Source organism: Cricetulus griseus, chromosome 8 (genome assembly GCF_003668045.3).
Source record: "Cricetulus griseus strain 17A/GY chromosome 8, alternate assembly CriGri-PICRH-1.0, whole genome shotgun sequence".
Classification (NCBI taxonomy): Eukaryota; Metazoa; Chordata; class Mammalia; order Rodentia; family Cricetidae; genus Cricetulus; species Cricetulus griseus.
The window spans coordinates 24439343-24454515 of record NC_048601.1 but is presented as its reverse complement, the minus strand read 5'-3'; the positions used below and the strand labels follow the sequence as shown (position 1 = coordinate 24454515).

At 39.4% G+C, this 15173-nt stretch overlaps 1 protein-coding gene across 1 annotated transcript in view; it reads left to right on the top strand.

The window, feature by feature from the left end:
• Kdm5a (lysine demethylase 5A) overlaps nucleotides 1-15173 on the top strand; it is a 72890-nt gene that overhangs the window by 47070 nt on the left and 10647 nt on the right. The window contains exons 21-26 of the mRNA XM_027429308.2: nucleotides 1893-2072; nucleotides 2953-3114; nucleotides 3621-4172; nucleotides 4512-4655; nucleotides 9700-9859; nucleotides 12912-13132. Of these exons, the coding sequence (XP_027285109.1) occupies nucleotides 1893-2072; nucleotides 2953-3114; nucleotides 3621-4172; nucleotides 4512-4655; nucleotides 9700-9859; nucleotides 12912-13132 (1419 nt within the window). The remainder of the gene's footprint in view (nucleotides 1-1892; nucleotides 2073-2952; nucleotides 3115-3620; nucleotides 4173-4511; nucleotides 4656-9699; nucleotides 9860-12911; nucleotides 13133-15173) is intronic.

Genomic DNA, 15173 nt, shown 5'->3' with positions numbered 1-15173 from the left:
TTGTTTGTTTGTTGTTTTAAGTAGGACAACTCTTCTTCAAGTTATGTGACTTCTTGGTTTATCCAGAGGATATTCTGTAGTCAAGGGACAATAGTTTGGCTTTTCGATGACTGAGCATTTTTATCTGTGTATTTAGCTAACTGTTCTTATCCTGGTTTCCTTTGTGATTTGTGCCATTATAGTATTTATAGTAACAGAGTATATTATTACTTAAAATCATTGTTTATGTGTATGTATTTATGCCTGAGTATATGTATGTGTACCACATATGCAGAAGCCCACAAAAGCTAGAAGAGGGTATCAGATTTCCAGGAACTGGAGTTATAGACATGTGGGTGTTGGGAACTGAACCTGTCTTTTACATGAGCAGAAACCTCTTAATCACTGAGCCATTTCTCCAGTTCCAGTGTCTTTATTATTATTTTAAAGAAGTCATAGATTTATTTGGTTGTTTTTTAAAACAGTATTTCATATAGCACCAGTTGACTTCAAATTTGCTGTGTAGCTAAAGTGGGCCTTAAACTCTGAATCCACTTTCTATCTTCTGAGTGTTGGGATTATAGACATGCACCACCACTCTCAGCCTAAATTCATAGATATCTTGTCCTTATTTTCCCAGATGTCAGGATATCTTTCAAAATAAAATTTTCAGGCAATTATGTCAGTTGCTACATGAGAAATAATCTTTTACTAGAATATAATGGTTCTAAAAAACAGTAGTGATTTCATTTCATAGAAATACTGAGACACCATGAATTTAGGAGGAAAATAGTAACTCATAGCTTTCATTGTATAACATAAGCAGTAGGTGGTTATCCAATCTAAGATACTGCTATTAGTTTTATGTCCATAGAAATTAAATTTGGAATTGTAATGGTAAAATGTATTTCCACTCTGTAGAAAAGATTGTTTCATTGTCCCCTGTGACATTGTTTATAGGGACTGAAGCAATGGCTCAGGGTTTAAGAGGACCTACTGCTTTTGTAGAAGACCTGGCTTCAGTTCCCAGCACCCACATTGCAGCTCTCAACAATCTATATGATTCCAGTTCAAAGAGGTCCAACACCTCTGGCCTCCGTGGGTACTTAATGTACACATACATTCAGGCAAGACTCTCATACACATAATTGTTTTTTTTAAATCTTTAAAAAAGACTTACTTGGCATCTAGTAGCAAATTGATTATTCATTTGTAATTGCATCTATACATTTCTGTTCTTCACTTGTCCTTTGAAGTATTTTTATCTTATTGGTTCCCTTATTAGTTATTAAAAGAAAATCTTTGATAACTTGTTCATTAAAAAATTAATTCTTTGGGAGACAGAGAGAAGTGAATCTCTGAGTATAAGGCCAACCTGGCTTACAAAGTGAGTTCTAGGCCATTCAGGGTTACGTAATTGAGACACTGTCTCTAAAATTAATTCTTAAATTTATTTATTTATTTATTTATTTATTTATTTATTTATTTATTTTGGTTTTTCGAGACAGGGTTTCTCTGTGTAGCTTTGGAGCCTATCCTGGAACTCACTCTGGAGACCAGGCTGGCCTTGAACTCAGAGATCCGCCTGCCTCTGCCTCCCTAGTGTTGGGATTAAAGGCGTGCGCCACCAATGCCCGGCTTAAATTAATTTTTATAAACTTTTTTTCTGTAAAATTTGGAATTAAATTCATTAAGGTGAACAATTGTTGGTTTAGCACAAAATTTAGCGCTATGACTAAAGATGTCCCTTAGTGGTACAGTGCCTGCCTGGTGTACGAGACTTGGGATCTATTCCATGCTTAGTATTAAAAAAAAAAAAAAAAAGTTAATATTAAACCAAGTTTCCCCAACAGTACATTCATTGCCAGACTCCATGAAAGAATTAAAATTGTGTGTGAATCTACTTTTTCCAGAGTGGCAGCAACTATGCTTATTTGGAGCAGCTTGAGAGCTTATCTGCTAAAGGACGCCCTATCCCTGTTCGTCTTGATGCTTTGCCTCAAGTGGAATCACAGGTCGCAGCAGCAAGGGCCTGGAGAGAACGGACTGGGCGGACCTTCCTTAAGAAGAATTCCAGCCATACATTGTTACAGGTGAAGAATAATGCATATGTGTGGTCTGCAGCGCTCTCATAGCAGTTGACAAATCCCTACCTGTAGTGGTGTTGGTGAAGATTCTTTTCAGTTAATTTAGTCATTATTATAATTAATTTCTATTAATTATAGAATTAGGTAGTATTAGGTGTTGAATTGAAACCTGAAGTCTTAAGCAAGTTCTTTTTTTTTTTTTCTTTTTTGTCTCATTAATCTGTGCTTGTATCCAGAAATAGCAACCAGCATATATCTTAACCTCTGTTAATAGACTCTACTAAAATGTTTTATCCCTCAGAGACATAAACTTAATCCTTTTTTTTTTTTTTCTTTTTTAAGATTCTATTTATTTATTATGTATATAGTCTTCTGCCTGCATGCCAGCAGAGGGCACCAGATCTCATTCCAGGTGGTTGTAAGCCACCAGTTGTGGGGAATTGAACTTGGGACCTCTGGAAGAACAGTCAGTGCTCTTAACCGCTGAGCCATCTCTCCAGCCCAACTTAATTCTTTTTATCCTGAGCAGTTGAACACAATAGTTAAAGATGACAGACTTTGGAATTTCAACCTTTATCCTTGGACAAATTATCCCTTGTCTCTCTTATCAATAAAATCTGGAAAATAATGCCTGCTATGTACAGTTGTTATGAAAATATAAACAGATAACATACATGGATCCCTGGTGTGGCTGAGGTGAGAGGTTCACCACAAATTGTAGGGCAGCCTGCACTACAAAATAAGATCCTGCTTCTAAAATATGAGAATAAATAGTTACTTTGTACATGGTGAATGATTCATTCATGGTCACTTTCACTCTCAAGGGTTTTAATTTGTTTTGTTTTGTTTGTTTTTAACTAGAGTTATATTTTTTTCAATTTTGCAGGTGCTAAGTCCCCGAACTGACATTGGTGTATATGGGAGTGGTAAAAACAGGAGGAAAAAAGTAAAAGAAATAATAGAAAAAGAAAAGGAAAAGGACCTAGACCTTGAGCCTTTGAGTGACTTAGAGGAAGGACTGGAGGAGACCAGAGATACAGCCATGGTGGTAAGGAACTAAGTGATGGGCCTTGAATTTGTTTGTGAATGCAAAGCTCTGTGAAAGATGTTAGTAGTAGGTTTTTAACTGTTTATTTACCTGTGTTATTTATGGGTGTGTGTGTGTGTGTGTGTGTGTGTGTGTGTGTGTGTGTGTGTGTGTGTTAGTATTAAAAGTTTGCTGTTTGTTCTCTTCCCCAAAGGGTTTATTTTTCTTTTTCTATTCTTTCAATAGTCTTTAAGTCCAAGAGCCAGACTTGGATTCCTGGTACCTTGGTACCAGGTGCTTGGTGCAAGTGCTTGATCTGAAGAAATACCCTCTTTGTCCTGTGCCCTACAGAGAGTACTCTCATATAAAATGTCAAATATTATAGCAGTTTGTCATTTTACAGATGAGAAATCTTTATGTGGAAACTGGAAGGGTAACCCACATTTCAGGAAATTGCCATTGGCGTTCTTGGATACTTTGTGGGTTTTTCAAATTACTCTCCTTAATTAAATGCTTGTTGTATACAGGTGGCAGTTTTCAAAGAACGGGAGCAAAAGGAGATTGAGGCCATGCATTCCCTCAGAGCAGCCAACTTGGCCAAGATGACAATTGGGGACCGCATAGAAGAAGTAAAATTTTGTATTTGCCGGAAGACAGCCAGTGGGTTTATGCTACAGTGTGAGCTCTGCAAAGACTGGTTTCATAATAGTTGTGTTCCCCTTCCTAAATCAAGTTCCCAGAAAAAGGGATCCAGCTGGCAAGCTAAAGACGTAAAATTCCTTTGCCCTCTTTGCATGAGATCTCGAAGGCCCAGGCTAGAGACTATTCTGTCATTGCTGGTATCCCTTCAGAAGTTGCCTGTACGGTTGCCTGAAGGAGAGGCACTTCAGTGTTTGACAGAACGTGCCATGAGTTGGCAAGATAGAGCACGGCAAGCCTTAGCCACAGATGAACTGTCCTCTGCCCTGGCCAAACTCTCTGTGTTAAGTCAACGTATGGTGGAACAAGCAGCTCGAGAAAAAACTGAAAAGATTATCAGTGCAGAGCTCCAAAAAGCAGCTGCTAATCCAGACTTACAGGTCAGCTTCTAATTTACTTTCTTGTGTTTCATGTAGTAGTATTTCTCAGTTTTTGACTAGTAAATTAAACGGATTTAACTTGTTTACTTAGGTAGAAAATTGGCTATAATTGGCCAGCAGTTATATGATCCATAACATTTTCTTCCTTCTGCATACATGGCCTTACTTTTCTTCAGGTCATTTCAGTGAAATACTATCTGAAAATATTCAGGTAGACTATAGCATTATTTATTTTCTTTTAGCTGCTTTTTAAGTAAGTTAGTTATATTTTATTGATGTTAAACATGTATTAATTACCTGTTTGTTTAATCTGTTTGTCTGTTCATTTTTGTTGTTTAGGGACATTTACCTAGCTTCCAGCAATCAGCTTTTAACCGGGTGGCGAGCAGTGTATCATCTTCCCCCCGCCAAACAATGGACTATGATGATGAGGAAACGGATTCTGATGAAGATATTCGAGAGACATATGGCTATGACATGAAGGTAATTACAGGGGCAGGCTAGGAATACATTTCTGGTGAGTTCTATTTTTAAAACTGCCGACCATTAATACTTGAGGACTGAGGGTGGAAGAGAAACCTACTTACATATTAGTCTTGAGTAAGTGGTGATAGCAGTTTTTCAAAACTTAAAGGAAAAATAAAAACTGAAACTTTAAAAAAAAAATCTTATGTTTGTGGTGAAGTGTCCCTGCTATGGCTATTACAAGGTCAGAGGATAACTTGGCAGATTCAGTTTTCTGCTTCTACTATGTGGATTTTAGGGATCCCACCCAATGGTCAGGCTAGGTGGTAGCTGCCTTGCTCATCCCAAAACAATTTAAGATAATTAGAGAAAGCTAGATGGAAAGCTCTGTCAGTAAACTGCTTGCCTCACAAAAAGCAGGAGGACTTGCCTTTATTTCCCCAATACCCTCATTAAAAATGTTGTGAAAGTGTGTGCTTATAAGTCCATACTGGGGAGGTAGAGACAGGTGGATCCCTGGGACTTGCTCTTCACAGAGAGACCCTGTCTCCAAAACAAAAAGGTGAATGCCTCCTGAGGAATGACACCTGAGGCCTCAAACACATGCATATAAATGAATACTTGTGCAGGCACATAAAAATAATTTTTAAAAGCTTTTTATTGTTCTGGGTTTGGTGTCACGTGCCTTTAATCCCAATAATGGGGAAGGAGAGATAGATCTCTGTGAGTTCAAGACTAGCCTGATCTACATAATGAGTTTGGCCAGGCAAGGGCTACATATACAGGGACTTTCTCAAAAATATTTTGGGGAAAAAATTGTTCCTCTTTTTCTCATCTTAAAAATCTTTACGACTTAAATTAAAATGTGTATATGTTGATAAAACATTTTTAGAATCTTTTTGAGTTGTTAAGGTGGAGGCTAGAAATGTAGCATTTAGCTTTTGTGTGTGTGACACTGGGTTCTTGCTTCACTACTACCAAAGAGTATCTGTACAGTTATGTTTTAAGAATCCCAAGCCTGGGATTCTTTAATCCCATCTCTGGGAGACACAGGAAGGCAGATCCCTGGTCTACAGTGTTCCATGACAGCCTACACGGTCTACACAGAGGCATTTAGCACACCTTTAATCCCAGCAACTGGGATGCAGAGGCAAGCCTAGTCTGCTTAGTGAGTTCTGGACCAGATAGGCTGCTTAGTGAAAGAAACCCTGTTTAGTCAGCCAAAATCTAACCATCCCACCCTAGATGTACTAAGAGTTCTGCTCTGGACTTTTTTTTTTTTTTTTTTTTCCCCTGCATAGTGTGATGGACACTACTGGTGGGGAAGAGATTACTGACTGAATGAATTCGCCTTTCATGTAATAGAAAACTATGCGGTTGGAGAAATGAGAGCTGATGGGGGTGGGTGCTACAAGTGCCTATTGCTTACTGCTCTTACAGAAAACCTGGCTTCAGTTCCCTGCACCCACATGGAAGCTCATAAACGTCTATAACTCAAATTCCTGGAATCCAGTACTCTTCTGGTCTCATAGGCTCCTTCACACATGTGTTGCATGTAAATTCACACAAGCACATAAATATAAATAAAAAAGAATAAATCTTTTAAAAAATACTACATTGCAAGGGGCAAAGAGTTAGGTCATAACAAAGAGACTTTTTGTAACATAAGATGACAGTCTACAGGGGTCATCTCCCATTTTGAAGATGCTCTTGTTCAGTTAGAGTGAGTACTTTGTGTTCAGTTTCCAGTAGCAGTCAAAATTGGCCAGTGTTGGTCTTAGAAGGTTAGTATGAGCTGTGCAGGTGATTTCTAGTTACGCAATCTCTGCTGTGTACTTAGTTAATCATTCTGATTAAACAGTGTTGCGTTCTGGACATAGCCTTGGATTATAAGGCTGCAGGACTGCAACTCTGTGGTATTAGGTTGAAGCACTCCAGTACTTATATTTTGGTGGAAGCAACGTTTTTATTTCTGGCCCATGCTTAAGTAGTTCCCTGGTAGAAACCTATTGTGTTCTTCTGGTCTCTTTGCACAAAGAGTGCTAGATACAGTGTTGTACTTTGCCTTAGTTAGTATTTGCAGGGGTACAGTTATGTTTAGAACAAATTAACATTAGTACGATTGTTTTGTTGGTGACAATACACTGACTTCAACACCTTTGTGTTAGACCAGTTGGCCTTTCATTGGCACTATGTGTTAGATGTAAGCCCTTTGGGTTTTGCCTCATGATAACGTGGATCTGGAGAGACACCTAAAAGTAGGTGGTAGTTTTATGCGTGACTTGGTTGCTCTCTTAGAATCTGTGCCTATTAACCTGGGAGCTTCGTACTCTGATGTAGAGGCATTCTTCAAAGATTAGGAGACATTCCATCTGTGCCCATTGACTTATCTTTTGTTTGCTTTTGGTTGGTTTTTTGTTTTGTTTTGGTTTTCCGAGACAGGATTTCTTTGGCTGTCGTGTAGCTCTGTAGACCAGGCTGGCCTCAAATTCACATAAATCTGCCTGCTCTGCCTCCCAAGTGCTGGGACTAAAGATGTGTGCCACCGCCACCTGGCCAATGGTTTTTGTGCCAGCATTTTTATGTAGAAGTCTGGGAATTATGTTGTTGAGAGGTTTTTCTGGGCCACTTTCCACTTTAATTGTTGGTTTAGAATCTCTTGTTAAATCTGAAGTTCTCAGATTCCAGCTAGTTATCTTGCCCCAACGATTCTGCCTCCCTTCTAAACACAGATGGTTGCTTCACCTACTCAGGTTTTTCATTAGTTCTGGGGAATCCAAATTCTGGTCATCATGCTTTTGCAGCAAACACTTTATCTACAAAGCCAGAAAGCCCCAGGACTTTTTCTGTCTCCACCTCCCCAGCTCTTAAAGCACAGGTGTGCTGCCATATCTGACTTTATTTTTCTGCATAGATGCTGGGGATCAGACTCAATGTTCTTATGTTTGAGCAACAACCATTTTAATGACTGTGATCCATCTCTCACCTGAAGCTACTAATTTTTTTCTGTTGATTTTTATATCCTGCTGCTTGCTTAAAGTATTTACCATATCTAAAATTTTATTTTATTTTCATTTTTTTATGTGTATGAGTACTTTGCCTGAGAATCAAACCCCAGTCCTCTGCAAGAGTAGCAAGTGCTTTTAGCCACTTAAACCATCTCTCAAATCTAAAAATTCTGTGGCGGAGTCTTGTATGGGTATGTACGAGTATACAGTTATGTATATATGTATGTGGCTGGGTGTGCATGTTTGTAGATACCAGAAATCAATCTTGGGTATGGTTCCTCAAGGAACCATCAACCTTATTTTAATTTCTTAAAATCACATTTGTTTGTGTGCACTTACTCATTCACACCATGACACATGTATGGAGGTCATAGGACAACTTTTTAGAAGTCGGTTCTCCTTCCACCATGTGGGTCTTGGTGATCGTACTTAAGGTATCATCCTTGGCAGCAAGTACCCTTTCCTACTGAGATAGTTGCAGCCCTACCTTATTTCTTTTGTTGAGACAGGGTTTTTACTATGTAGTTCTAGCTAGCCTTAAACTCAATAGAGATAGATCCACATGCCTCTCTTGATTTTATTTGGGGTTTCTTTTCTTTTTTTCTTTTTTCTTTTTCTTTTTTTTTTTTTGGTTTTTCAAGACAGGGTTTCTCTGTGTAGCTTTGGAGCCTGTCCTGGCTCTAGCTCTGGAGACCAGGCTGGCCTTGAACCCACAGAGATCAGCCTGCCTCTGCCTCCCGAGTGCTGGGATTAAAGACGTGCGCCTCCAACGCCCGGCTTGGGGTTTCTTTTTTTAGTGAGAGGTACTTTCTTTATAGCTCAATGCCCATTACCACTCAGAGAGAAGACACTCTGTGATTAGACAAATCAAACATAGAAATACACTTATTAGCAACTTAAAACAACTATTACCACCACAGGAAAGAAAATGGTCAAAATTACCTAAACTTGGAAGTTAAAATTAAAGTTGAAGTGATAATGCAAAATAAAGATGAAGAGAATTTCTTGGAAAATCATCTGAGACCTAACTAGGACTGTCAGAATTGTATAACTTGTATAATGCCATTCAAGTTCTTTATTGTATTACATAAGGTTACTTGGTAAGAGTATGTGAATTCAAAAGCCTTTAGAAGAGATTAAATTACGTGTGTCTTAAAATATCACATTTGAACTTTCCTTCTTCCTCTTAAGTCCATTTTGTGTTTCTATTAAAGGATCAAGAATTGCTGAGCAGTGGTGGCACACACTTTTAATCCCAGCACTTGGGAGGCAGAGACAGGCTGATCTCTGTGGGTTCGAGGCCACCCTGGTCTACAAATTGAGTTCCAATACAGCTATGAATGTTACACAGAGACACCTCTACCTTGGGGAGAGGGAAAAAAAAAATCAAGAATTACTAATGTGGGCCGGACATTGGTGGCACACACCTTTAATCCCAGACTCTCCAGAGCGAGTGCCAGGATAGGCTCCAAAGCAATACAGAGAAACCCTATCTCAAAAAAAAAAAAAAAAAAAAAAAAAAACTAACTTGGGGCTAGAGAGATGGTTTCCATTGTTAAGAGCACATATTTCTATTGCAGAGGACCTGAGTTTGTTTCCCAGGAAGCACATTGGTTAGCTTACAACCACCTGTAATTCCACCTCAAGAAGAGCCAATATCTCTGACCTCAATTAGTATCTACAGTCACACACTCGAGTGCGAGCTCATGGGCACGAACGCACGCACATATAATTAGAAGAAAAAGAAATTAAAGGATTCTTGTTAGTAAGTTAGTTAGATGCTTATATAGAATTAAATAGATTTGGGTAGATAATGTAATGGTATCTTTGTAGATTATTTTTAGTTTGACTTTCCCTTTTGGGCTCAAGTTATTTAAGCTTTTCTGTGTTTGTGTGTATTCACGAGTTGTTATTTTCTATATTAACATCATAGTTAATTTTAATTTCATGTTTTTAGTGTCTTATTATCAGAAGTTTTTAACCTGAAAGCATTCATTTACAGGTTTTTGTAGAATAAGTGGCTATAATTCTGATAACTTTCCTTTGTTCCTTAGGATACAGCCAGTGTGAAGTCCTCTAGTAGTCTAGAACCTAATCTCTTTTGTGATGAAGAAATTCCCATCAAGTCTGAGGAAGTAGTGACTCACATGTGGACAGCACCTTCATTCTGTGCAGAACATGCATATTCTTCTGCTTCTAAGAGTTGTTCTCAAGGTAATAATTACCCTTGGAAAGATGTGTAGGATCTGGGCATGCTGGCAAATTCTTAGAATCCAAGCACTTAGGTTAGGAAGTGCAGGCAGGAGAGCCCAGTAGGTCAAGTTCTTTTCAAACTAGATAGCAAGTTTAAGGGCAGCCTGGGGCTACATTAGACCTGCCTTTCTAAAAATATAAGTGGACCTGGGAGGTGGTTCGGCACCAGACTTGCAAGTCTGACCACCTAAGTTTGATTTCCAAAACCCTCATAAAAATGCTAGCTGCAGTGGCATGCATCTGAAATCCTCACGCTGGGGCAGGAGATTTGTCTGGGAATTCTCAGGCCAGACAGTCTGCAGTAAACAACACAACAGGAGAAACAGGTTCCTCAACAGGACTGAAGACACTGGCATCTAACTACCAAATGCTATGGCACATGTGCCCCTGTACTCACGCAAGAAATGAAAAATAAACACATGATCACAGCAGAGGCAGGCAGATCTCTGAGTTCAAGACCAACCTGGTCTACAAGAACTAGTTCCAGGACAGCCTCCAAAGCCACAGAGAAACCCTGTCTGGATTACTCCCCCCCCCCCAAAAAAAAGAAACAAATCAGAAAACATAAGGGTTGGAGATTTAATTCAGTGGTAGAGTGTTTGCCTAGCAATTGCATTTCCTAGGTTTGGTCCTCAGCCCTGAGGAAAAAATAAATAAAATTATGTATCCATAGAAAGTAAGTCAATTCGTATTAATTCAGATTGTCAATTCCTCTTGAATACGTACATGGTTGTCACCTACTAAAAGAACTTGAAAACACTATTGTGGTTAAGGAAAGTCAAAATCTGCTTTTCATTTTCTGTCATTAGATGATAGCCTGAAAAGGTAATAGAACTATAGCATCCTAATTAGGAAAATTTTATGGTCACATGGTCACGTGTCATTTTTGTGTAGAATCTCTGGCCAACCTACACTTACCTCTGCTTGATCAATACCAGTTGTCAAGAAACTCAGTGCTCCAGATTTTATTTTGTGGACTATTGTTTTGGGGTTTAGAGACAGTCTCTCTCTCTCTCTCTCTCTCTCTCTCTCTCTCTCTCTCTCTCTCTCTCTCTCTCTCTAAAATTTTATTTATTTGTTATTTATACATTCTACTTCCATGTATATCTGCACACCGAGAAGAGGACACAAGATCTTATAACGGATGGTTGTGAGCCACCATGTGGTTGCTGGGAATTGAAGTCAGGACCTCTGGAAGAGCAGTCTGTGCTCTTAACCTCTGAGCCATCTCTCTCTCCAGCCCCAGAGTCTCATTTTATAGCTTTGGCTGGTCTAAATAATTCTCTTTGTGTGGCCTCTGTTGGCTTCATATTTATAGCAGTCCTCATGCATCAGTTTCCTGAGTGCTGGAATTACAAATGTGCACCATTATACCTGATTGGGCTTCAGTGGGGGGGTTGTTTTGTTTTGTCTTAAGATTTTTTTTTCTTTTTTCTTTTTTTTTTTTTTTTTTTTTGTTTTGTTTTTTTTTTTTTGTTTATTTTTTCGAGACAGGGTTTCTCTGTGGCTTTGGAGGCTGTCCTGGAACTAGCTCTTGTAGACCAGGCTGGTCTTTAACTCACAGAGATCTACCTGCCTCTGCCTCCCATGTGCTGGGATTAAGGTGTGTGCCATCAACACCTGGCTAAGATTTTTTTTTTCTTTTTTTAATGTGCATGAGTGTTTTGCCTGCTTTTATATATGTGCACTGTGTCTGTGCCTGGTGCCTGAGGAAGTCAGAAGAGGACACTGGATCCCTTGGAAGTATTTATGGGTAGTTGTGTGCTACCATGTGGGTGCCAGGAATCGAACCTGTATCTTGTGCAAGAGCAATGTTTTGTTTGTTTATTTGGTGTTTCAAGACAGGGTTTCTCTGTAGCTTTGGAACCTATTCTGTAGACCTGGCTGGCTTCGAATTCACTAAGATTCGCCTGCCTCTGCCTCCCAAGTGCTGGATTAAAGTTGTATACCACCACTACCTGGCTAAGAGCAGTATTTTCAATCACCAAGTCCTCTCTCAAGTCCCAGATTTTGCCATTCTTGGATGTTAGAAAGGTCTTTCTTTTGATGAGTGCTAGCTCAGTGATGTTCATTTTTCTTTTACCTAGAGAAAATAAGTAGTACTTTAGTTCACTGCTCTGGAAAATGGCCTCTAATTCACTGAGATAGCCTGCATCTACCTTTAATTCCTAGTTCTGGGGTTAAACACATGCACTACCATCGCCCTGAAAGAACCAGATTTAAACTCTAAATCGGCTATTGAGGATGGCCCTTAGGATTTTAGCTTCCTTTGTGGGGCAGGTTATGGGTGTATATGTGCTTGAAGGCCTGAAGTTGATGTCAGGTGTCTTCCACTATTAGTTTCAGTCTTGATTTTGTGACAGGATCTCTCATTTGAACCTGAAGCCCACTGACGGACTAGACTGAAATATTTGGCTGTCTCCATATCACAGCACTAAGTTACAGTCACAGTGCTCACTGCTGCACCCAACTTCATGTGGGTGGGTGCTAGGGATCCAAACTCAGGTCCTTATGTTTGTGTAGCGAACACTGTGCACACTGAGCCATGTCCCCAGCTTCCTATATTCATTTTTTATTTCATTTTTATTTTTATGCCTATATTCTAGCTACTTGGGAGCTTGAAATAAGAGGATATTTTGAGACCACTCCCAAGCAGCATAGCATCTTTCTTTGGGGAGGAGGTTTCTTTTTGTTTTTTGAGATAGGGGTTCTCTGTGTAACAGTCCTAGCTGTCCTGGAAATAGCTCTGTAGACCAGACAGGCCTCAAACTCACAGACATGCCTGCCTCTGCCTCTGCCTCTGCCTCTGCCTCTGCCTCCGCCTCCCAAGTGCTGGGATTAAAGGTGTGCACCACCATTGCCTAGCCCCCTTTTTAATACTAATATAATTAATTCAGTTATCTAAATTTACTGTAGAGGAGAGAGGAAAATTTCTTTCCTAAACATTTACTTTGAAAACATTTGTTTACCAGTTTCACTTCTTTGCTTTGTTTCATGATGTCTTTGGGGAAAGGTTCTAGTACACCAAGAAAGCAGCCTCGGAAGAGCCCTTTGGTTCCCCGAAGTTTGGAGCCTCCAGTTTTGGAGTTGTCTCCTGGAGCAAAAGCCCAGTTGGAAGAACTCATGATGGTTGGAGACCTCCTAGAAGTGTCTCTGGATGAAACACAACACATATGGCGGATTCTGCAGGCCACACATCCACCCTCAGAGGACAGATTCTTACATATCATGGAGGTATGGACTTCATACTAACTTTAGTAGTGAATTTTAAAGATATTTAATATGTCCAGGTCCTTAGTAGTACCGAGGATGCTGTCAAAATGATGGCTGAGTGGGAAGTAATTTGGCAGTCTTATTCTTTCATTTAAGCAGAAGTATTTGTTCCTTTGTTTTCTTTATTGAAATTTGTGTGATAGTTCTTTTATTTCTCCTTTAAAAAGGCAAATATTTAAAAAAAAAAAAAAAGTTTAGCCAAGTATCATGGTGCAGGCTTGTAATCCTAAAACAGAAGTGGAAGCAGGAAGATAACACATTCAAAGTCATCCTTGTCTTCTTTGAGGCCAGCCTCAGCTACACAAGCCCTTGTCTCAGAAACAAACAAAAAGTTAAGCAGTTTAGGGTCTAGAGAGATGCATCAGTGGTTAAGAGCATGTTGAGTGACTCACAACCACCTCTAACTCCAGTTCCAGTTCCAGGGGATCTGAAACTCTTTTCTCTACTCCAGAACCCCTCCACTCATATGCATATATCCACACAGAAACACACAAAGTCTACATACAATTTAAAATATCTCTCTTTTTTTTTTTAAATAATCAAATGGTTTTAGAACAGCTATCTTAAAATTAGGTAGATGTGGTACACACCTTTAATCCCAACACTTAGGAGGCAGAGGGAGGCAGATCTCTGTGAGTTTGAGGACAGCCAGGGCTACACAGAAACCCTGTCTGGGGGTCGGGGAGTAAGGGCTTGGATAAATGTGGTAATTTTTAAAAGGTGCATCTGGGGAGATGGGTCAGTAGGTAAAGTGCTTGCTGTGCCAACGTAAGAACCAGAGTTTGGATCTCCAGCACCAACATTTAAAACAAAAACAAACAAAACAAAACAAACTAGTGATCTTGGTAACCTGCCTATAATCCCAGTGTATTAGAGACACAGAGGTAGGGAATCTCTGGAGCCAACTGGCTAGTCACATAAGCAAAAATGTTAAGCTTCAGAAAGAGACCATACCTCAATTTTGATAAAGTGGAGAGTGTTTGAGGAAGACACAGACATCAACTTCAAGCTTCCACACACATTCCAACTTGTATACACATATCATATGCATGCTCGTGTGCACAGGAAAAAGGGTAAGGGGGTGGCTAAGTAGAACTGGATTAGTTGGACGGGAGAGTTCACTACATCTACATTTATATTTCATATTTCATAATGTGTTTTTACATCCATGATCTCCTTTGATCATGCTAGGATTGTAGGCATGTGCAATCATTTCTGAATATAGGATTAGTGTTATTTTGTACTCTTTTTTTTTTTTTTTTTTCCCTTCATTGAATATTCTCTCTCAAAGAGGTCTCACTAGGTAGCCTGAACTATCTTTGACCTGGAAGAGATCACCTACTGCCTCGGGGGTGCTGAGGTGTTAAAAGTGTGCACAATCACACTTGGCTTAATCAGGCTCTTATTTTTATTTTTCTTTGACACAGAGACTTTGACAGCCCAAACTTTCTGAATAGCAAAGGATGACCTTACCTTCTGATCTCCTGCCTCTGCCTCCTAAATGCTGGGGTTACAGGGATGTAACACACACCTGATTTTATGGTGTGCTGAGGATCAAATTCAGGTCCTTATGAATGATCTGCTGAACTACGTGCTCAGCCAATCTGTCTCTTAAACAGCTTTAGAAGAATAGGGTTTTTTTTGACATTTAAAAATTTTTGGTGCAGTGGCTACAGCACAAAAGCTATCGTCTTACCTTTTTTTTTTTTTAATAGACAGCTCAGTTGTATTATGTACATTTATATTGTATGCAAATGCCACCACAACCCATCCCTAGAACTCATTTTGGGGGTTGGAAAGTTGAGACATGCTCTCACTATATACACCAAGCTGTCTTTGAACCTGCAGCGACTCCCTAGCCACTGTCTCCCAAGTGCTGGGATTATAGATATGTACCACCAATACCAAGCTTCCTACAACTCTATAATCATCCCAAACAGAAATCTGTACCATTAAACAATAAGTCCGTTTCTCCCCCTTCACCTCCTATTCTACTTTTTGT